Source organism: Leptonychotes weddellii, chromosome 13 (genome assembly GCF_054177405.1).
Source record: "Leptonychotes weddellii isolate Sample4059 chromosome 13, ASM5417740v2, whole genome shotgun sequence".
Lineage (NCBI taxonomy): Eukaryota > Metazoa > Chordata > Mammalia > Carnivora > Phocidae > Leptonychotes > Leptonychotes weddellii.
In genome coordinates this window covers 293,926-316,329 of record NC_138381.1, presented here as the reverse complement: position 1 = coordinate 316,329, position 22,404 = coordinate 293,926, and the positions used below count along the sequence as shown (strand labels likewise).

General features: G+C 54.3%; 1 protein-coding gene across 1 annotated transcript in view; it reads left to right on the top strand.

Annotated features, from left to right (window-relative positions):
* KCNG2 (potassium voltage-gated channel modifier subfamily G member 2) overlaps positions 1 to 19,571 on the top strand; it is a 44,191-nt gene extending 24,620 nt beyond the window's left edge. Inside the window, exon 3 of the mRNA XM_081800984.1 lies at positions 17,463 to 19,571. Within this exon, the coding sequence (XP_081657110.1) occupies positions 17,463 to 18,305 (843 nt within the window). The 3' untranslated portion in view covers positions 18,306 to 19,571. The remainder of the gene's footprint in view (positions 1 to 17,462) is intronic.
* Positions 19,572 to 22,404: the final 2,833 nt, after the last annotated feature.

Below are 22,404 nucleotides of genomic sequence, written 5' to 3'. Positions count from 1 at the left end.
TCCCTCATAGGATTGAACTATTTTGACTTACAAGCAGTATTTTTAAGGGACCTCAATTCATCCAAGCACAGATCCATCAGGCACCACCCTGACTGGGGGAAGAGACCTGAGAATTCAGATTTTAGGTTCCACTTAAGTCTGAAATATTCAGTCTGACATGAAGGGTTGTTTTTAATAATAAGACATTAACTATTCTAGCTCAGCAAACTGGCTATTCCCAAACGAGCTTGTGCGTTTCTGTTACCAAAAGTATTAATTTACCGGCACGTGTGAATAGTCTGGTAAGGGTTTGGAGTTAGGACGTGGGCAGGAAATACATTGTGAAATCCGTACATTGGAGGCTCCTGGGCTCTCCTATGGGAGCAGGCGATGACCCACACCGGCTGGGCTCTGCAGGATTTCCAGGGAAGACTCACAGGGGTGGGAGAGGTGCTGCTTTCTGAGCCGGCCTGGAGATGTCCATCTGGAGGAGTAAGCCGGGTGCTTCCCTGAGGACTGGTTTGTGGCCTCGGTGTGCTATGCAGCCGCCAAGCCTCAGGTCCTGTCCAGGGACGGGGTCTGCCCGATGCCTCCCCCACCTGCCTCCCGACAGGTGTCACTGCAGCCCTAGGTCCCTGAGCCCCCGCCCCTCTGCCCCCACCCAGCCCAGAGACCATGCCCATCTTCAGAAGTGTCCTCCTGACCGTGAGCATAACACCTGCTCTTTACGGAGAGCAGGAGACGCCGTCCTGTCTTGCCTGGTCGTGCCTCTCCGTGACATCGTAAAGCGTCGTGCCGTCTCCAGACACAGCGCGGCGTCCAACAGACGTGCTGTTTTCTAACTTGAAGTATTCCCTCCTCGCACTTTGTTTGCCGTTCTTTGCTGCAGTGAGCCCCACCGGGTGAACACTCTCGCTCACGGACTATTTCCTGGCGTACGCCCACCCAGCGCACTGCGGCATCACCAGGCCCCCTCCTGATGCCCAGAGGAGGCCGTGCCATCCACGTGAGCACATCACCACCGTGTCCCCGGAAGAGCAGGCCGTGTCCTTGTAACAGTTTGCCTGACTCTTAAGAAAGCCGTCTCCTGGCTTTTGAAACTCAGTCAGTAGGAGGCTAACACCTTCTCACATCTTCACTTGCTGCTTATTCTTCTGAGGACTTTCTTCTTCGCCCCATTCACCGGGCTGTTGCCTTGCTCTTCATCTCTGTGCCTTACTGCTGGTTGCCCAGAGCGCTCACAGACGCTCCGCAGGAGGGGACCTGCTGCCAGCCCCCACCGCGTGAGGGCCCCAGCCGGGGCCTCCCCTGCCTGCTGCGTCCTCCCCTGCCCGCTGCATCCTCCCCTGCAGGCTGCATCCTCCCCTGCCCGCTGCGTCCTCTCCCTGCCCGCTGCGTCCTCCCCTGCCCGCTGCGTCCTCCCCTGCCCACTGTGTCCTCCCCCTGCCCGCGCATCCTCCCCTGCAGGCTGCATCCTCCCCCTGCCCGCTGTGTCCTCCCCTACCCACTGCGTCCTCCCCTGCCCGCTGCGTCCTCCCCTGCAGGCTACATCCTCCCCTGCCTGCTGCATCCTCCCCTGCAGGCTGTCCTGCCCACTGCATCCTCCCCTGCAGGCTGCATCCTCCCCTGTCCACTGTGTCCTCCCCTGTCCACTGTGTCCTCCCCCTGCTGGCCCTCGTCAGCCCCACACTCAGCCTCCATCCTCCTACCCCCCTTCCCTTCCGTCCTTTGCTCCCATTGCCTCCTGTGCCCGAGGTGTCCTCTCCATGGGGTTCCTGCTGCTCTCCCCTCCAGCCCTGCACGGCTCCCTCCGCACAAGCCTTCCCACACTGTCCCCATCATCTGCAGTGTCTTTTTATGCACCTATTTTATTACCACGGGCATTGGGTCCTGCCTGAAGTGTGGCATCTGGCTGTGCCTCACTCACGACCAGGAGCCCCCAGTGAAGAGGGGTTTTTGCATCCGCAGTGAACACAGCACACGGTGGACCCTCCTGGGTGCTGTCGAGTTCTAGCTTTCGACTGGAAAGCTATGAGTGATCCCTGTAAAGTAAGGGTGGGTAGTGGAAGCAGAGGTGCCCCCATCCTTGCCCAGGGACCAGCCTTGGCGTCTGGAAGGGGGGGTTAGCCAGGAAAGAGGCAGACTGTGCACGCGGCAGGTGAACCACACAGCCATGCCCAGACCCACACAGAATCGGCCACAGGTCGTGTTCCGGGTCACAGCCCCCCAGGGGCTCTGAGGGCTGCAGGACGTGGCACACCGTAGGGGTGAGGCCCAGGCTGCGTGCTCCTGACCTCTCGTGGCCTGTCATCCGCATGCAGCTCGGTTCCTTGAGATCACCTGTGGGTGCTGCTCACCCCTGGCTCCCCAAAACCTGAATCCTCCCCGTCGCCCGGCTGAGGAGTGGGGGTTCTGTCTGTGTACTGCATCTTGTTCGCAGGTGACAGAAGAAAAACCACAGAAGCATGACTCACAATTTAGCATTTATTTCTAATAAGCTTTTAGTAAAATTGGCATAAACAAGTTCTTCATTTAAAAAAATATAAAATATGAATGGTAAAATAAACATAAATGTCCTTTTGACACATAAAATTCTAAGTGATAAAACGATGGGTGTAGATGCGTGGACAGCCCCACGGAAGCAGAAGTGCTGCCCTGAGACCATGCGCATTTCGGGAACAGTTGGACAGAGGGGAGTAGCAGACCCTCTGCATCCAGCCCCATTCAGGCTGCACACGCCAGAGATGTGTGTGGGTCCACCGGGCTATGTGGCCCTCCCCAGTCACCAAGTGGGAGACTTTTGTATGTGTTCTATACTGATTATCTAATTTACTGCATTATTTGGAGATCAAATGAAAACCCAAGAGAATTAGCTAAAAAGTTATTATAAATAAATGAGTTTGTTAAGAGAGGTGGCTTCAAAATAGATATGCAAAAATCAGTCACTTTTCTATATATTGTCAGTAATAGCAAATGGAAAATCTCTTCTGGTCACTGTAATGACAAAAACATAAAATGTCTAGGAATAATCTTAGCAAGAAAGGTTCGATGTCTATAAAAGAAAAAAAAACAATGTAGCTCTACTGAATGACATAAAAATGCTAAATAAGGAGGGACAGACCCATCATGTTCTTGAATGAGAAAATTACTCCCCAAATTAATATGTAAATTTATTACATTCTCAATAAAATCCCAATGGGGGTTTTAGAACCTAACAAAATAATCTTATAAACCGAATACTGGCCCATGAATTCTGGAGAATAAGGAAAGAAGAGTACAAGAGATGTGCAGCGCTGTATCAGTTATCTTTTCCTGTGTACCAAACTATGCCAAGCCCTGGTGGATTAGTCTGCCCCTTTCTGGCAGGTGGCTCTATGGCTTGGCATGTGGCTGGGTCTGCGCACGAGGCATCAGCAGGGCTCGCCTGCATTTGGGTCTTGCCGGCGGTTGCTAGAGACCTCTGCTGGCTCTTCCTTTATGAAGCTACCCCGGGCTTTTCTTACGGTGGCGGGAGACACTGCGCAGACCCCCGTGCCCGTCCTGGGGGCTAAGGCAGAATTCATGGCTGGTCTCATGAGCAAATCTCTCTAGGTTTGGTAGGAAAGCCAGAAACTATCAAGGAAAGGAAATGTCTGAAAAAATTAAAATTAAAAACTAATAGAAGCCTCTTCCCACCCAAATTTAAATAGTGAAACTGAAATGTAAGAATAAAACTGCAACATATATGATAAAGGGCTAATATCCTTAATATACAGGAAATCCCAATGAATTAATAAGAAAATAATAGAACCTCAGTACAAAGGAGGGCTAAGAATGTAAAACAGGAATTAAAAGGAGATAAGCAAAGGTCAAAACACAGGAAAAGATGTTTGCTTTATGGTCAGAGAAAAGCACATTTGAACAATTTCACCAGCCCCACCAGCAAAGACTGAATAGTTGGCCTCCCCCCGTGTATGTGTGAGGGTGCTTGGGCGTGCCCCCCTCCCTGTGTTGTTGAAGGGAGTCTGAAAACAGGTCAAACTGGAAATGTGGATGTTAAATGTGCGAACCATTTAACTTAAGGACCTCTGGGAATGCACCCCAAGACCTGCCTGGTATGGCATGATTAGGGTGTTCTCTGAAGCGCTGTTTGCAACAGTGGTAAAAATTCAACAGCGTAAATACCCTCGGACGGAGGTGGAGTCGGTGGTTGGGAGCGCGTGGCCCCTGATGGCGTCAGGGCTGAAGCCAGGGTAGAGTCATGAGAAGCTTCAAATGCACCTGGGCCTGAGCACGACTTAATGTGGAAAATCTCCACTCTAGCAAGAAGCACACGAGCCAAGACGACCACATGAAGGTCGGAGGCTGAAAACATACTGAAAACATTTGCGTGCCTCAGATAGAAGTCAGACTCATGATTTGGAACTGCTCTCTCTTGAGACGGGCACCCTCTTTGCTTGTTCATAGGAGGTGTTGCTGCCTGCAATTACCTTGTTCTTGTGTGTGTGTGGCTCCTGCCAGTCCCGTCCCGTGAGGACCAGCTGGGCCCCCGCACAGTTCCTGGCCCCGTGCACACACCCAGCAAAGCTGGTTGAGTGCATGAATGCGTATCGTGTGGTATGCGTGTGTCCACTGCTGTCACTGTCCCTTCTCCGTCCACAACCGGTGGGATGCTGCCGTCCCGGCTTCCTTCTCGTCCATGTGGACACCCTTCATGGCATTCAGTCCAGGACGCTGCTCACAGGAGAAGCCGACAGACTTCGAAATGGGGCCATTGGAAGACCAGGCTAGTTCTCAGGAGGGGCAGGCAGAGCATGGAATACTTTATAATGAAGTTGCATCCGTTTCTTTACATAAGACGGCACAAAACTAATTAATGGAGTGTTAGCAGGAGAGTGAATGGACACCCTGCTTCAGTGCAGATGATTTGAAATGAGTGCATTCATTATTTCTAGTAAATGACTGCTGTTTTTAAGTAGGTTTAATATTCTCCTCCTTCTCTGTTTATAGTACAAGAGCCTTTTTCCATAGATAATTGGAAAGAATAAATCTCAATTCAGTTCAAAGTCAAATTATTATAAATTCATACTGAAATGACTTAATAAACATTTTCTTTTGGGCACTTATGGGAGGCTAAAGATAAAATCAGCACACAGAGTCATTCACGAATGAGTAAGTAAGTTAATAAGGGTTAGCCCTTCTAACAGGATGTATCGCTCGCGGTACCCGGTCTGCGAACAGAGGCAGAACTCGCGACTTGGCTGACGCCCCGAGGGAGGACGTGCCGCACGAGGTCCGTGAGAGGCGAGACGGGCACCAATGTCCAGAAAACACAGAGATAGCCAAGGGACGTGACCATCTTACGAATTTAATGATGCACTAGGTAAACACAAGGAAAGTCTTTGATGAGGCCCCTACTCCGTGCTGGGGTGAGGGCATGCAGGCCGCGAGCGCTAGGGGGCCCTTGCTGTGTGGCTTGCACAGATAAATCCACTCCTCTGGCCTTCACCCCACCTCCGTACACGTTGGTTAGATCGAGCGTTAGGGCGCGTAGCGAAATGGAGTCCGCAGGGCTCCTTGGCAGGGCTGACGCCACTGATTGATGCTCTCAAATGAGAACAAGGCCGGGGACGGGAGCGTACCCAGCGCGCGCCCCTCCGGAGCCTCCAGTGCAGGAACCAGTGTCCAGAGCACCACAGAGGAGGGAGGAGACCAGGCCACGAGTGCAGGGTGGACAGTCCCAGCAGCACTGGACCTCAGGACGGCTGGGGCCCCGCAGTGTGGCTCCGTCTGCAAATGCACTGACAGGATTTATGCACTTTTCTGTGCGAACGATAGACTTCAGGAGTTACATGGAAAGCTTGGACATAATGGGGAACACCGTGGAAATTCTACATGGGAATTATTTCCCACCTGTCATTCTGTATCGAGCTGTCACCGCAATCAAGGGGGCAGAACGAATACCGTCCAGACATGCAGAGGCTCAAAAATGTGCCTCCTGCACAACTTTTCCTAAGAAGCTACTGAAGGACACCCCTCGACAGAATAACAGAATAAGCCAGACGGTGTCGGGGAGACAGTGTTCAAAACAGCGGCAGAGAAACTCCAGACCGCAGCTCCAGCAGCAGGGTGGACGTCCCCGCAGGGCGGGCAGGCCTCGGGAAGGAAACAGAAACCGTCCACAGTTTGATGTGTTTGAGCATTTGGAAAAAATACACCATGATTCATAATAGCAAGCAACGAAGCAATTTTAGAATAAGGCCATAAAACCTCAGGAAAAACAAGACATTTTATGAGGGGGAAAAAATGTAATTGTAGACCACCACCCGGGCCAGGAGGGAACCTCAATAATTACTGATTTTACCCCAAAATGTGACAGAACTATTTTTGGAGTAAAGGGGTCATGGATGTGAAGATGGTGAGGTGAGGTGGAGGTAGGTGTAAGAAAACCAAATCCTCAACACACAAAGTCAGCAGAAATGTATGAAGTTAATACACCTGTAAATAGCCAGAGAAGCATATCATTTACAAGTACAGAAATATCTGTCAGAATAACCAAATAAAATTGAAAATTATTGCTTCTGGGAGATAAGAGTTGGGGTGAGAGTATTCTTTTTTTCCTATAAGCCTTTTAGTATTAATCGAGTTTGTGGGTTTTTTTTTTAAATTTTATTTGACAGAGAGAGCATAAGCAGGGGGAGGGGCAGAGGCAGAGGAAGAAGCGGACTCCCCACTGAGCAGGGAGCCCAATGCGGGGCTCGATCCCAGGACCCTGGGATCATGACCTGAGCCACCCAGGCACCCCAGTCGAGTTTTTTTTTCTTTTTAATTATATGCATGTCTTGGTTTTGTAAAACAAGAATTAAAATTAAAAACATGTTCAATCACCAAAACTCACTCAAGAAGAAGTGAATAATCCAGGGATGCCTGGGTGTCTCAGTCAGTTGAGCCTCCGACTCGATTTCTCCTGAGGTCATGGTTTCAGGGTCATCAGATGGAGCCCTATGTCAAGCTACACACTCAATGAGGAGTCTGCTTGAGATTCTTCCTCTCCCTCAACCCATCACCCCTCGCTCAAAAGGAAAAAAAAAAGTGGATAACCTGAATAATCCAATGCTAACTACAGAAATTTAATGCATAGTTTAAAACCTTTCAAAAAGAAAACTCCAGCCTCGGGTGGTTACACTGGTGAATTCTACCAAAAATTTAAGGAAAACATAATATCAATTCTGCATAATATTTTCCAGAAAATACAAGAGGAGGGAGCACTTCCCAACTTGCTCTATGAGACCAATACTGCCCTGGTACCAAGCCAGACAAAGACATTACAAGAAAAGAAAAAACCCAAGCCAACATCTCATGAACATAGAGGCAAAACTCCTCAACAAGTATTACTAATCAAGTACTGTAGTATATAAAAAGGATAACACATCCTGACCAGGATGAGCTTTCCCAGGAAAGCAATCCTGGCTCAACATTTGAAAATCGATCAACATAATTTATAATATTAACACACTGAAGAACAGGGGCACCTGGGTGGCTCAGTCGGTTAAGCAGCTGCCTTCAGCTCAGGTCATGATCTCAGGGTCCTGGGATCGAGCCCCGAGTCAGGCTCCCTGCTCAGTGGGCAGTCTGCTTCTCCCCCTCCCTCTGCCACTCCCCCTGTTTGTGCTCTCTCTCTCTCAAATAAACAAATAAAATCTTAAAAAAAAAAAAAACACAGACACTGAATAAGAAAAGCCATCTGGTCATCTCAATAGATGTAGAAAAAGCATTTGACAAAACTAAACATCCATTCATGATTAAAATAAAAACTTTCAACAGTCTAGAAATAGAAGGGAATTTCCTTAACCTGATAGAGAACATCTATTTTAAAGACTTACAGCTGATGACATGGGTAATAATGGAAGATGAAAGACTGAATGCTCCCCCCCAAGATTGGGAACAATGCCTATGAGCCTTGAACTAGAAGTCCTAGCCAGTGCAACGACATAGGAAAAAGAAATAACAGGCATATATGATTGGAAAGAAAGAAAACTGTATATATTTTTTAAATGCCCAAAAATCCATGAAAAAGCTTGTAAAACAAATGAGTGAGTACATGTACATACTATCCAGCAATCCACTCTAGGTCTTTCCCCAGAGAAATGAAAGCGTATGTCTGTTCGTAGATTTGCACATGAAAGTGCATATGGCTCATTTGAAACAGCCCCAAACTGGAAACCACATAATGTCCACAAACAGATCCATACAGTGCGCTAATCAGAGATGAAGAACAAACCACTGATACCGGAAACAACATGAGGGAGTCTCAGATTATACTAAGTGGGAAGAGCCAGACGCAGTCTCATTCCATCTGAAATGTTCTGGAAGAGGTGGAAGAGGTCAGTGGGTGCCGGGGTTGAGGTGGGGACCCTCTGGCTATAAGGAGGTGCACAGAGATGTGGGGACCGTGGTGGTGGTGGTCACAGGGCTGGATGCCGTGCAGTAAGAATGCACATTCTCCTCCTGTGGTCTGTGGGCCTGTGTCCATATTTCTTGAGAACCCATTCCCCAGACTGAAATTTCCAGGTCGAGTTGGCACACACTTAAAGGCTTTTAAAATATACTTGTGAGAATGTGTACACATTTATACTCTGCCCAGTGACCTGGGCTCTGCCTGGAACCACCCAGGGCCTCCAGATCCTTGGCCTGGTGGAGAGGGGGTTAAATTTGTAGAGCTACTTAGGGGAACAGCTCAGCAATTCCTGATCAACATGAAAATGTGCCTGTCTGACAAACCAGTAATGCCATTCCCAGGAAAGCCCTAGACAAGCTCTAACACACGTATGTGCAGAATATTCCTAGCAGGTTTGCTTGGCTGTTTCTTGTTTTTGTTTTTGTTTTTGTTTTTGGTTAGCAGTGGTAGATACTCAGGGACATGGAAGGATGTGGGCTCTGCACCCAGTACCCCATGTCCTCACACGCGTGTCTGCAGTTAGCTCAGATGTAACACGTTAACGGAGCCTGCTTCCTTCGGGCAGCTGGTCTTTGGTTCTTGAGCCACAAGTAATTGAAGGATGCCCAGTTCCTCTTCCAGAAACAAAAAAGAAAGAGGACGGACACACAGCCCAACAGCTCAGGCACCTGCTGGGGTGACTTCCTTCCCTGCCCACCTGAAGGTCAACGCCCAGGCCCTGGGCGGTCACTGTGGAAGGGCACATGTGTCCTGTGGCCTTTCGCCAAGAAGGGAGGTTTGCCCATGGGATCCTGTGGGAGGCCCGGGGAGGAGCCCAACGAGGGTACCGCAGCTCTTTGGAGGAGAGATCACAATGAGGGCAGCGTCTGTGCTCCTGGCAGGTGGGAAGAGAAGGCTCTTCAGAGCTCAGGGAGCCGGGCCCTTCCGTCCTGTCGGAACCGGTCGCTTCACTTCAGCCCCTGCTGTTGCAGTTCGTGTGCTGACTCGGCTTTCCCCTCCCCATCCGCTCCAGCCCCGCAGCCTTCCAACCTGCTGTCCTGGGGCTCGCTCTTCCCTTCCCTGGGCCCATCCCCACTTCGGTGGACCCCCTTCCAACTGGGCCTCACCAGCTTAGGAGAGCCTTTGCTGGAACCTTCCCCAGCACCCCCTGCCCCTACCTAATGCCCCCCAGGCTTCCTGGTGGTGGGTCCAGGCCTTCTGCCAGCCCTCGGCCATGACCTGTGGCCCCGGCCTCATGTTGCTCTGGGCCTCAAGGCCAGGTCTCCTCCGCAGTTTGCTCTGCTGGCCCTCAGCTCCCCGCTCAGCCTGAATGCCATCTGCTGCAGCTGCCCAAGTTCTCGCCCGGGGCCAGTCCTGGCACCTGCGGCCTGCCCCAGCCTTGGCCCTGCGAGTGCAGCCTCAACCCGCAGCACCCCGGCCGTGTGTGCAGGAACGTCCCCTGTGCGCTGCCCCAGCCGTCTGGGCTGGGACTCTCCCCCAACCCTAATGCTTCCATCTCCAAACCCCGGCCCTCCCACCCTTGCCCTTCTCTTCCGCTGCTTCAGGACTGGGCCCTCGCCTCCCCACCCAGCTTCCTGCCTCCAGTCTCGCCTGCACAGCTGACCTCCACCCACAGGAGCCGTCCGAGGCCATGCTCCACAGCACCCAGGTGTCCTCCCCTTTAATGCCTGTGTCCCAGGACCTCCGCCCACCTGCAGGGGACCCTCCGTCCCAACGCACCACAGCGTGACCCTTGTACCCCTGACCACTGTCCTTCTTGGTGTCCCCCGGCCCCACGGCACCATCCAGCACGTGGAGCTGGAGGGAACCCATGGAGGCTTTCCTTATATTCAGTACTTGCATCTGGAGCTGCGGGGCCCAAGACAGGGCGGGGCCGGGGCTCCAGCTCCTGGGATTCCCTTTGTTATTACTTACTATTTCCTGCATGGAGCTGAGAAGTGCTTGTGGTTCCTGAAGAGGTTCTGCAGCCACTTGGCCTGGGCTCTGGGGGCAACGTGACCCACACGCAGCTGCTGACTAAAGCACCCTCCCTTTATCCTCACAGGAACACCTGGGGAACGTGGGAGGGTGGCGGTGAAAGGGCCCCCACCCCCATGGGGGCCCTACCAGCGTGGGCACTGCCCAGACCCATCTCAGAGCTGGGGTCCACTTTCTGTCTCTCCACGAGTGTCTGTACCAGAGTCCCTGTGTCCTCCCCCAGGCCCCCGGGACCAGATCCCTCTTTTCTTGCCCCTGAGAGGAGACGGGCAGAAGCTGTCGGCCGGACACCCCGTCCAGTCCCCGAAGGTCAGTCCCCAAACAGGAGCCCACAGCGACCACGACCCAGAGACCGATGGTGCTTTGCAGCCCTGAGCAAAGAGGCGGAGTTTAAAAGGCATGGGCTCGGGCAGAGCGGGGTCCAGGGACCCCAGCCCCACTGGTGCTGGCGGGGGCAGCTGCGGCTTGCATCCCTGAGCCGCTCAGGAGGCCCGTGCACGGACAACCCACGTACACCCATACGGGGCACCCGCAGCTTGTGGGCTGGTTCACGCAAGCCTCCAATGAGCGCGACAATACCAGCCCACACCAGACAAGAGCGAACAGAAGAGAGAGGCCCTTCACAACTGGGTGAGCCAGGCTGAGCACAGACCTGTTTCTGACCCGATTTTCACCAAGCAGGCCAGATGTGTCAGATTATGAGAAATCAGGGTCTGTTTTCTGGGTCGAAAGTTCCAGAAATAGCTCCTTCCAATTAACCTCCGCGGCTGGTCCTGAAGGAGAGGGCGGCTGGGGGCAGGGCTCTGGTGGGCTCCGACAAGCTCATCTCATCTTGAACGCCCAGGGTCAGCCTGGCTCCAGGTGAGCATACTGGGGTCACTGCTCACGCACGGGGTTGGGGAGACAGCCATCCCCAGAGGGGCCCAGGGTCTCCATCTCTTCTTCTGGACACAGTGGTCAAGCCTGCCCAGATGGGGACTCAGCTGCCCTTGGCCAAGATGATGGGAGCTGGGCCACGGTCAGCCTGAAAACGGGGTGTCACGTGGGGTGTTGCTGGGCCTGTGTGACACCCTGTATGCTGTGGTCGCCGGACTCCGGAGCGGGCAAGGGAGGCAGGCCGTGATGCCTTCACCTCCCAGACCTGGCGCTGTGCCGGCCCTCCTCCTCCTCCTCCTCCCAGTCCTGACCGTCCCGCCTACCGGGCATCTCACAACATCGGCCCCCTAGGTCCCAGCTGTCTCTTTATTGAAAACTTGTCAGTTGGGGTTTTCTACCTGAATCCCGTTTGCCCACTTGTTACACCTAATGCTGAGGCAAGGTCTCAAGGCTCTCTGTCCAGCAGAGGTGCCCAGGTGCTCAGGAATCCACAGGGTGTCAGGCACTGCGCTGGGGGCGTCCTGAAACTCCCTGAGCCTGACTTAGCTTAAACCAGATTCGACACGGGGGTGTGATGAGGTCGGACCCCATCCTCAGGGGTGAAGGGGCAGTAAGTCCCTCAGGCTTGCCGGCCCCTTGAGGTCCAGGAGGGGACTCCTATGGCAAAGAGCTGGGACAGAAGTCCTACCCCAGACCTGGACAACCTGGGGGCGGGGTGGCTCCTGAAGCAACGGGCCCCAGGGCTGTGAGCTCCAGGTGGCATGGATGCCGCCCTGGGGATACCTGACAGATCACACAGGACAAGCAGACTCGGGCCACACTCAGCCCAGAAGCTGAGACTATGCTGAAGTTCTGCACCTCAGGGCTCCTAGGATACGAGTCCTAAGGAAATCAGTGAGAGCTGGCCCTGGTCCCAAGGAACCTTCCAGAAGGGTGAGTGGCAGACACCCTCCCTGGGCCTCGGCCCCTAATTGCTGTTGTCCCTGGCCATGGACTGTCCTCCTGCCAGGCCTCGCCCCTCAGGTGCCCCCACTAGGGTCTGTGACTCGCCAGGTGCCCCAGGGTGAGCAGAGTCAGCCTGCCCTCACAGTACCCTCCGCAAGGGGGGGAGTGGCCAGCGCCCCAGCCCACGAGGAGCCGAGTGGGTGATGTCCCCACCTCGCCAGTGTTCCACAGGGAACAGGATGGCAGGTGGGAGCAGGTGGGGGGGCCAGGACACCCCAAGGGCATGGGTGAGGCAGGAGCCCCAGAACGCTCCACACACAGCAGCTCCTAATCCTTAGGAGACCCAGAGCCAGCTCTGGGACAAGAAGAGAGGTGCAGGGATCAACACAGAGCCATAGACTGGACATGCTTGGGACCCCAGGCCATGCCACAGACCTGTCCACAGAGTCTGGGCCCCTCCGGTCAGGCTGCAGCCCCTACCTGTCTGTGAATCGAGGGCCGCAGAGACGCTACTGGAATTTCTGGATCAGTCACACCATCAGGACCTGCGATGAGCTAGCTGTCCACTCCCAAGCCAGGACGGGCCAGGTCACTCCTGGAAAGCCTCCGGACTGGCTAAAACGCTGCTGACCCTGGGAGGAAGAGGCCTCTTGGGAAGACAGGCCATTGAAGACCCTGGACCAGTCACCTGCACACCCCTTCATCTGGGCTGAGGCACCACTGCCTTTGTTTGGGAACAGACCTGCCAAGTTGTGTTCAGAGGATCTGAACCAAAGCTATGCACCTGCACGTAAGCACGTGGAGGTAAGAAGAAGCTCCTGCCCGTTATTTCCAGGCACAAAACGGGTGATGATTAACGAGGCAGCCAAGGTACTGGGTTCTGACAGCTCGTTAAAGGAGAGGCTGAGCTCTGCTGGATACACACACATCACCGGGAGCAACGAGTCACTGGTGGGCAGGGCACATCGGAGACGGGTCTGTGGGAGTTCTGTTTGCCCTGGGTTCCTGAAGACCTGTGATACATCAGCGCCTGGATATGCGAGACAGGACTTGGGGAGAAGCCCTGTGGGATCCCACTCACTGCTGTGCCCTCAGAGTGCCAAGGTCAATGCTATGACAAATGTTTGCGGTGAGTAAAAACTGACCACAGGTCCCCCAGTTGAAGCATCAGGTGGGTCTTTGAGCTGCTGTCTGTGGGGGATGGAGACTCAGCACTGCTGGCCCTGCCCCGGAGAGGGCTCGGGAGCTGGGCAGGCGTGAGGTCCTGTCCCCATGCGCTTAGAGGGACATGAGCCAGAGGGGGACAGTGGAAGGCCCCCAGGTCTTCTCCCCTCCAGCGTGAGGTGGATCCGTGAGAGCATGCCGGTGTCCGCTGAGTCTGGTGTGTCCTCTCCAGCCCCCAGGGGCTTCAGGCTAGGTGGGAGCTCGGGGTCAAAGGTGAGGCAGGGCCAGACCAGGACCTGCCAACAGCTGGGCACTTGGAGAGGTCTGCACATTCTACCTTCTGCTCCATCAGCAGATGTCCCCAAACGCCCCTGCACTGGGATTCCCAGCAGGGCCTTGGACTCACTTTCCACAGCCAGCCGGCCACACTCTCAGATGTGCCTAGAGATTACGTGTTCTTTTAAAATAGCTTTACTGATACATAATTCACATACCATACAATTTGCCCATTTAGAGGGAACAATTCAATGGTTTTTAGCATATTTACAGGGTTGTGCAACCATCAGGTTTCCATCACCCCAAGAGAGACCTGTGCCTTCCGCACACACACCCCCCATCGCCGGCCCTGCCGCCCACCCCCCAGACCTGTGCACAATCTACTTGGTCTTTGTACATTTCCTCGTTCTGGACTCCAGTGAGAACAGGCGCATGCGGCACGCCCCCTGTGGCTGGCATCCTTCACTTCACTTCCCAAATCAGTACTTTGTTCCTTTTTATGGCCCGATGAGATCGCATTGTATGGATTTACCAAATTGTATTTATCCATTAATCTGTTAGTGGACACTTGGGTTGTTCCCACTTTTTTTCGTATGCATAATGCATAGCGAGCACTCCTGAGCACGTTTTTGTGTGGACATGTGTTCACTTCTCTCGGGTACAGACCCGAGAGTGGAGTCCCTGGGTCGTGTGGTGATGCCATGTCTAGCTGTCTGAGGAGCTGCCAGACTCTCTTCCCGAGTGGCCGGAAGATCTCAGGCCCACCAGCTGCAGGCGAGGGTCCCACTTCCTCCGCACCCTCCCAACACTTGCTGTGTTTCACTCCAGCTATCCTGGGGTGAGTGGGAAACGGTATCTCTGGGTGGTTTAAAGTTGCATTTCCCTGATGATTAATGATGTGCACCATCATTCCATGGGCTTCTTGGCTATTTGTATATCTTTTTTAGAGAACTGTATACTCCTTGTCCATCTTTTAATGGGGTTTTTAATTGTTGCGTTGTAGGAATTCTTTATATATTCTAGATACACGTCCCTTATCAGATATATGATTTGCAAATATTTTCTCCCATCCTGTGGATTGTCTTTTACTTTCCAGTTGGTGTCTGTATTAGTTTGGTAGAGGTCCCACAACAAAGGGCCACAGACTATGTGGCCTGAAAAAGAAATCTATTTTCTCAGTGTTGGTTTCTCCCAAGGCCTCTGTCTGGTGTATCGACGCTCTTTCCCTCGTGTCCTCTGTGTGTGTCTGTGTCCTGAGACACCAGTCGTGTTGGATTAGGGCCACCCTCACAACCTCGTTGTGCCTTCATCACCTCTTTAAAGACCCTATGTCCAAATATAGTCTCCTTCTAAGTGTCGTGGGTTAGGGCTTGAACATACAGATTTTGAGGAGAAACAACTCAGACCCTACAGTGTCCTTTGAAGCACAGAAGTTTTAAATTGTGATTGAATTTATCTATCTTATCTTGCTTGCTCATGTTTTTGGTGTCATCTCTAAGAATGTTTTGCCAAATCCAAGGTCATCAAGATTCTGGGATCACTGCTTTCAGCCTGAAGAGCTTCCTTTGGAATTTTTTGCAGAGCAGCTATACTAACAACAAATTCTTTCAGATTTTGTTTATCTGGGAAAGTATTTCACCTTCATACTGGAAATGATGGCTTTGCTGGAGACAGGATTCTTGATAGACATTTTTTCTGACGGTTTGAGTACATGCCCCCAGGGTATTCTGGCCTGCGCTGTTTCTGCTCGGGGTTACTTCTCGAGTGACGCCTGGCCTGTGGCATTCAGACCCTTCCCCGCCACCATGCACCTGTCAGTCTGCATTTATCCTGCTTGGAGGGCACGGCGCTCCCGGGATGTGCAGGTTATTGTGGGTCAGGAGATTTGGTGAGTTTTCAGCCATTATCTCTTCGAACATGTTTTTCCTCCTCCCTCTCCCCTCTCCTCGGGCACCGCATTTCACAAACATGCCCCACACTCTGCTCAGACTCTGCTGGCCTCCCTTCCTCTCTTCTCAGCATGATCAGTCTATCGTCTAGTTCACCAGCTCCTTCTCCTGGCGGCTAACATCCACTGTGGAGCTGGCTCTTCCAGTGAATTTGTTATTGTTGACTTTTCAACTCCAGAAGGTCCATTTGGTCGTTTTAAAACTTCTCTCTTTATCAATAATCTCCATTTGATACAATGGCCTGCCATCACATTTTCCATTTCTTTGATCTTCCTCTGGTCTGTGAACACATTTATAATGGTGCTTTTCAAAACTCTGATATCTGGTCCTCTCAAATGTTGTTTCTGTTGCCTGATTTTTTTCTGATGTGTGGATCATACGTTACTGTTTCTTTGCCTGCTCCAGGATTTTTTATTGGAAACTGGACATTTTAGATAATACAGCAACCCTGGATGATGTCCCCTCTTTCTTCAGGGCTTGCTACTGTTATCTGTTTTAGTGATTGGCTGGATCATTGTAGTGTAGTGTATTCTTGTCCCTCCACACACATATACACACACATACACACATATACAGAGATACATACACGCACACACTTATACAGATACATTCATGCATGCACACACGTGTGCACACAGATCCATACATGCACGGGATACATATATGCACATACACACACGTACATGCACATACACGCATGCATGCATGTGCACACATACCGATACATGCATGTAGATACACATATATGCACAGATGCATACCTGCATGCATACACACATGCATGTGCGCACATACAGATACATGCATGCGGAGATACACATATATGCACACAGATACATACCTATGTGCATGCACACATACACACATGCGTGCATGCACACATACACACATGCATGCATGCACACCCAGATACATACATGCACAGATGCACGCAGAGATACACATATATGCACATACACAGATACATACATGCGTGCACATACACACACACACACACACACACAGTGTTTAGCCCCTGATGTTGCCCCACAGGGAGGCACAGCTTGGGTACACCCATAATCACCCTGGAATGAACTCTCTTTCCATGAATTTCCTCCCGTTTTCCTTCACTACAATCTCCAGTGTTCTTGAGAACATCTTGGGGTTGAACTTCTCTGTATTGTTACACATGAAGTCAGTTCGTTTGGCAAGAAATGAGGAGCCTGCTTCCCCCTGCCCCTTCCCAGGCAAAACCTCTGCACCAGGGCTCTGGAGTCGGGGACCGGGACAGTGCCTGGCTTCTTTGGTGATTCCCCATTCTCTGAGCTCAGTTGGGGGGACGGAGGGCAGAGCAGCAGGCTGAGGTCATCTGGCTTGCCTGCCCCGTGAGACACCAGCAGAAGCCAGGGGCAAGGGCGAGGGGTTTTCAGAGCAGCAAGAGGTAGAGCCTCCACCCCACAACAGGAGTGGGGACTGGGCAGGAGAAGGTGCCCCCCTTCTCAACCGCACTGTCCCAGGGAGCTGGGGGGAGGGAGGCCTGTGTTCTGGAGTGGAGTCTCCTCGCTGAGCTGAGCTGGGGGTGGGGAGGGGGTATTTCTCTCGCCTTTTCAAATGAATTTTTGTAGATTTTCTTGGATAGATGTTCCATTTGCTGTTTGCCTTTCGGCCTGTTTCCAGAGGCTTTAATGGTTGTTTTTAATGATTTTCACCAGTTGTGCTGGGGAGCCGGTCAGCTGAGCTCCTCGGCTCCCAGGCAGGAAACCTAGCCTCCGTGGGATCTTTTTGCAGGGAAACCGGGCCCCCCGCAGTCGTGCACGGGCGAGGGTTGGGGTGGGTCGGGAAGGGCAGCCCGAGCGTGACCCGCCCCCTCTCCTCCGCAGGGCGAGTGCTCCCCCAAGTGCCGCAGCCTCTTCGTGCTGGAGACGGTGTGCGTGGCCTGGTTCTCCTTCGAGTTCCTGCTGCGCTCGCTGCAGGCCGAGAGCAAGTGCGCCTTCCTGCGGACACCGCTCAACGTCATTGACATCCTGGCCATCCTGCCCTTCTACGTGTCGCTGCTCGTGGGGCTGGCGGCGGGGGGCGCGGGCGCGGGCGCGGGCGGCGCGGCGCTGCTGGAGCGCGCGGGGCTGGCGCTGCGGCTGCTGCGCGCGCTGCGCGTGCTCTACGTGATGCGCCTGGCGCGCCACTCTCTCGGGCTGCGCTCGCTCGGCCTGACCGTGCGCCGCTGCGCGCGCGAGCTCGGCCTGCTGCTACTCTTCCTGTGCGTGGCCATGGCGCTCTTCGCCCCGCTGGTGCACCTGGCCGAGCGCGAGCTGGGCGCGCGCCGCGACTTCTCCAGCGTGCCCGCCAGCTACTGGTGGGCCGTCATTTCCATGACCACCGTGGGTTACGGCGATATGGTGCCGCGCAGCCTGCCCGGGCAGGTGGTGGCGCTGAGCAGCATCCTCAGCGGCATCCTGCTCATGGCCTTCCCAGTCACGTCCATCTTCCACACCTTCTCGCGCTCCTACTCCGAGCTCAAGGAGCAGCAGCGGCGCGCCGCCAGCCCCGAGCCAGCCCTGCGCGGGGACAGCTCGCGCGAGGACAGCTCACGCTCGGCCATGGCCACCGAGGACAGCCCGCAGGGGCCTGTGGGCGCCGGCCAAGCCGGGGTCCCCGCGCCCGGGGTTGGCCACGACCGTCACCTGGCCCAAGAGGCCGCTCCTCACGAGCTTCTTCAGGAATAGAAGCACGGTCCTCACCTCCCGCGGGCGACCTCGCGGGCCGGACTCCCTCCTGGTACCCACTGCATGTCCCTCCAGCCAGCGCAGCCCGGACCGCAGCCTGACTCGGGGGTGCCGGTGGAAAGCGCGCTTCCAGTCATTCCTGTCCTCTTTCCTCGTTACTTCCCTTTGGAGTTTGGACTCCCTAGCCCGAAATTACAAGCCTGTAGCAAATGCCACGGGGCCACACGTGTCCGCGGGCCGCATCCTCCCGCTTCCCTGCTCTTCGGCCAAGGGAGTTCCTGGAGGGGCTGTGGGCGGTGGGGAGGCTGGGGAGGCTCCTGCTTCTGCAGCTCACCCAAGTGGGCGGCGGCGCCCCATCGGGAGGGAGGCTTCTCTGCGCATCCCTGACAAGTGACAGAAGTGTGACATTAACACAGCCACCCAGTTCCTCTGGGGAGGGGGGCGGGTCCCAGCCCTGACCGCTGACCTCCCTTGCCCACACTAGCTCCATGGGCGTCTTCGTGGCCCCCTCCTCACACATTCGCCCCTGAAAATGCCTCTGCAAAGCTCAAGGTCTGCATGTTTCCCTGTGCTCTCTGCTGGCCTTGGACACCTTTACCCTCTGGGTTCTCCAAGAGGACATGGGAGAAGGGGCCCTGGTGTGCAGCTGCTGGGAGCCTGTCCTCACCAAGGCATGAAGGAATGGGACTTTCCAAATCACGTTACTCTGTCCCTTTTCATTTTAATGAGCGGAGCCATGACACTGCAGAGGCTGCTGCCCCAGGTCCTGCAGGAGGCACACCTGGACCACCCCAGAGGGCCCCCCGGACACCTGGCACACACACCCCCATCCCCGCTGCCATCCATCACGGCTTTCACAGGGCCCCTGGCACGAGGCCAGAGCGGGGAGAGGCTGGGGTCGGGGCTAGGGTGGGGCCCTTGCTCAGAGGACATTTCCTAGGATGCTACTGCTACCAATAAACAGTGTACCTCTCCTGCCTCTCCACCGAGTTCCTCCGGGCAGCACCAGCGTCCACACCAGGTACGGGGCGTCCAGGCAAGGAGGGGTTTCCTGCGCTCATGGGGAGTCGGTGCGTGTAGACAGCGGGGCACCGCTACCTGGACAAGCCCTTGCATGCAAAGCCCAGTTGTATCCTTCCGAGTCCCACAGCAGAGCCCGGGTCCCAAATCTGCAACCACACTGCACCCCGCAGGGCAGGGCTGGGAGTTCTCAGGGAACCAGGCTGCAAAGAACCCAGGGCTGGAGCTGTCAGGATTTACACAATGAGCTCCAGTTCTGCAAGGGTGGGTGGGGCAGGCTGGACTGCCTTGACAGCAGACTCGGTTTCCCTCTTCCTCCTCCTCATGCCCAGCCACGATTTGCATGCACAGAAGTTACCTGGGCTCCAGCTCCTGGGTCAGTGTCAAGTGGACAAGGGCAGTGGGGTGCAGGGAAGCTGAAATAATGGTCTTACCAGCAACCAAGAAACGTGCTGGGATCAGAATGAGCTGAGGGTCCCCAAACCACAGGGAGGCGAAGACGGTCTCCCACGGCTGACCTTGCACGGCTGCTCATACCAGCTGAGGCAGAAAGGGTCCCCTTGTATCAGATAGAGACATGGTCGGTCCACCATGGACCAGGCCAGATTCAGCACCTGGCGTCACACGTGCCTGCCCAGTGCAAACTCCACCTGCAGCTTCTCCCTACAGGGCCCTGGTTCCTGTACTGCCTGGGGCTGGGTCCCCCTCTCCTTCCCTCCTGGACCCACATACCTCAAGCCAGGGCCAGCAGACGTCTGCCAGGAGAAAGGACAGGGGAACTGGGGACCAGGGGACCCACCTGAGTGCTGGCTCTAGGCAGACTGGACCCTAAGGTTTAGCCCTGCCTCCTCCTGATTGCCACATCAGCTGACACCCCCACAGGGTGGGGCCTGGGGACCCAGAAACACACTAAGGGTGACCGCGCTTGCTCAGGAGCGGGTGACACAGCTGCTGCTGGTCCCAGGGGATCCCCACCCATGGAGGCCACACTCAGGGCTTCTGCTACCCTCTGCTCATCGGGCATGGCTGATGACCCCAGGGGCAAACGGCTTTCTCCTGTGCAGTGGGGCTCGCTGACCGTCACCATGAAGACCCCCAGAAATAACCCAAGTTGTCCCTCCAAGGTCAGTGGTAGGGGTGACCTGAGCGATCTGGCCCCTACCCCTTCCTGACCATGGGCTGCAGCGGTTCTGACTGGGACCCCTCGAAGATGAAGAGAGCCCTTGCAGCACCAGAGGTCACGGGGAGGAGAGGGACCCGTCAACCGTCTGAGAAGTGGGGAGTGCAGTGGGAGGGAAGCCACACATCTCCCACCGAGCAAGCAGACCAGCCAGCCCTGAGCTTTCCTGTCCCTTCTCAGGTGCCTACCCCACCCACCCTCAGCCTCCATAGCTGCCCCTTGCACACAGGCCATGGTCCCTCGTGCAGGACTCTGGGCAGGCCCCTGATGGCCATGGCCTCAATGTCCCTGTCTGGGTCAGGGGACCAGGAACTCGCCAGGTCCCCACAACCTGCGACCTCACACTCTGACAAAATCTACTGAACGCACCTACTGTGGGACAGAATCGTGGGATTCGTACGTGTGATGCTGACATCGCCGAGTCTGCTTAAAATGCACAGAGGCAGTGCAGGGAGGGCAGGAGACAGCCTTACAAACCCCAATTATGCTGAGAGCTCCGTTCTGGTTCCAGAAGGATCACTGACTTGGGAGGTAGGCTCCGACACCAGGTTATGATCACTCTCAGCCAGCCCAAGGCCTCTGGTTACCTGAAACCATTGTGAGCATTGGGGGGTGGGGTATGATTTGGGTCTGTGACATTCCAGGAACCACCGAACACCCCCTTGCCCTCGGGGCCGCTTTCTGAGCATGCAACCACCCTTCAGACTGACCGTGCACCCCCTGCCCCCTCCACCCACCCTGCCGGACCCATGCGTGCTTCCAGGGGACCTGGGGCGCTCAGACTGAGCACGGTGGCCCCAGGACTGAACATGCCCCAACACCAACACTGGGAGTCTGAAACCCTCCCCCACGCTTGCTGCCGAAAAAATTCCTATACTCCTTATTTCAGGGGAAAACACGTCCCACCCCTACACGCACACACCCAGACAATTTCTTCTTGGCCAGCTGGAGACTGGGCCAGCACAGGCAGCCCTGGCTTCATTCACAGCCTTCCATCTGCTCCAAGTTCTCGGAGGCTCAACAGAGTGAGCTGCACTTTGCCACTCACCCTGGACGCCGGAACAGTCTCACCACGTTGTTCCCATTTCCAAGAGCTATCCTGTTGAGAGAAGAGCTGGACCAACTTACAGGAGATCTAAGGTCGCAAAGAGTGACCTTCGCCTTTTTTGATTAGAAGCCCACTTCCTGTGGGGCTCTTGAGAGCCTGTGGCCTCCCGCTGACAGAGCTCAGGCCACAGCGCTCTCCTGGCCAGTGGGACGCGGGCCCGGCTCCTTCTGCTCCATCTCTGAATGGCAGCCCCACAGACTCTCCACACCACCTCTCTGCTCTTCAGCGGGGCCACAGGTCGGTTTTCAAGAACAGAGATGGGCTCACAGAAAAAGACACCTTTGTATATTTTACTCTTCATTTCACTGCTGGAATTTTTACTGTATGCATAATTTAATTAAAAGTTAATTTTAATTAACAAATTACCAGAAGGAAAATAAAAATCCACCCCCAAAACCGGACAAGGGTCCAGGCTGGGGATGCTGGCTGCCTGAGAGGACCACAGTGAGGGTCACCAGCGTGGACCCGCTCCGGACCAGACTCGCTCTCAGACTCGGGGCCAGTGCTGGGGGGGGGGTGACTCCCCTCAAAATTTAAAATATCACTTCCAAGTACTTTCACCGTATCTTTTTGATATTTTTGATATCTTGCCCCAAATGTAAATTGTCTCCATGAAAAAGTAATTGCTCAGTACACACAGCTCCATCCCTACTTGCTCACTAGACCTGTCCGTTTTCCTTGAAACACTTCTCTTGGCCTTTCTTTAAACAGGACACCTCTCACCCTTTCCAGACATTCAGTGGTCAGGGCCCCCCTGGCCTGGCTCTGTTGGTCTGTTCAGGGGGCTGGTC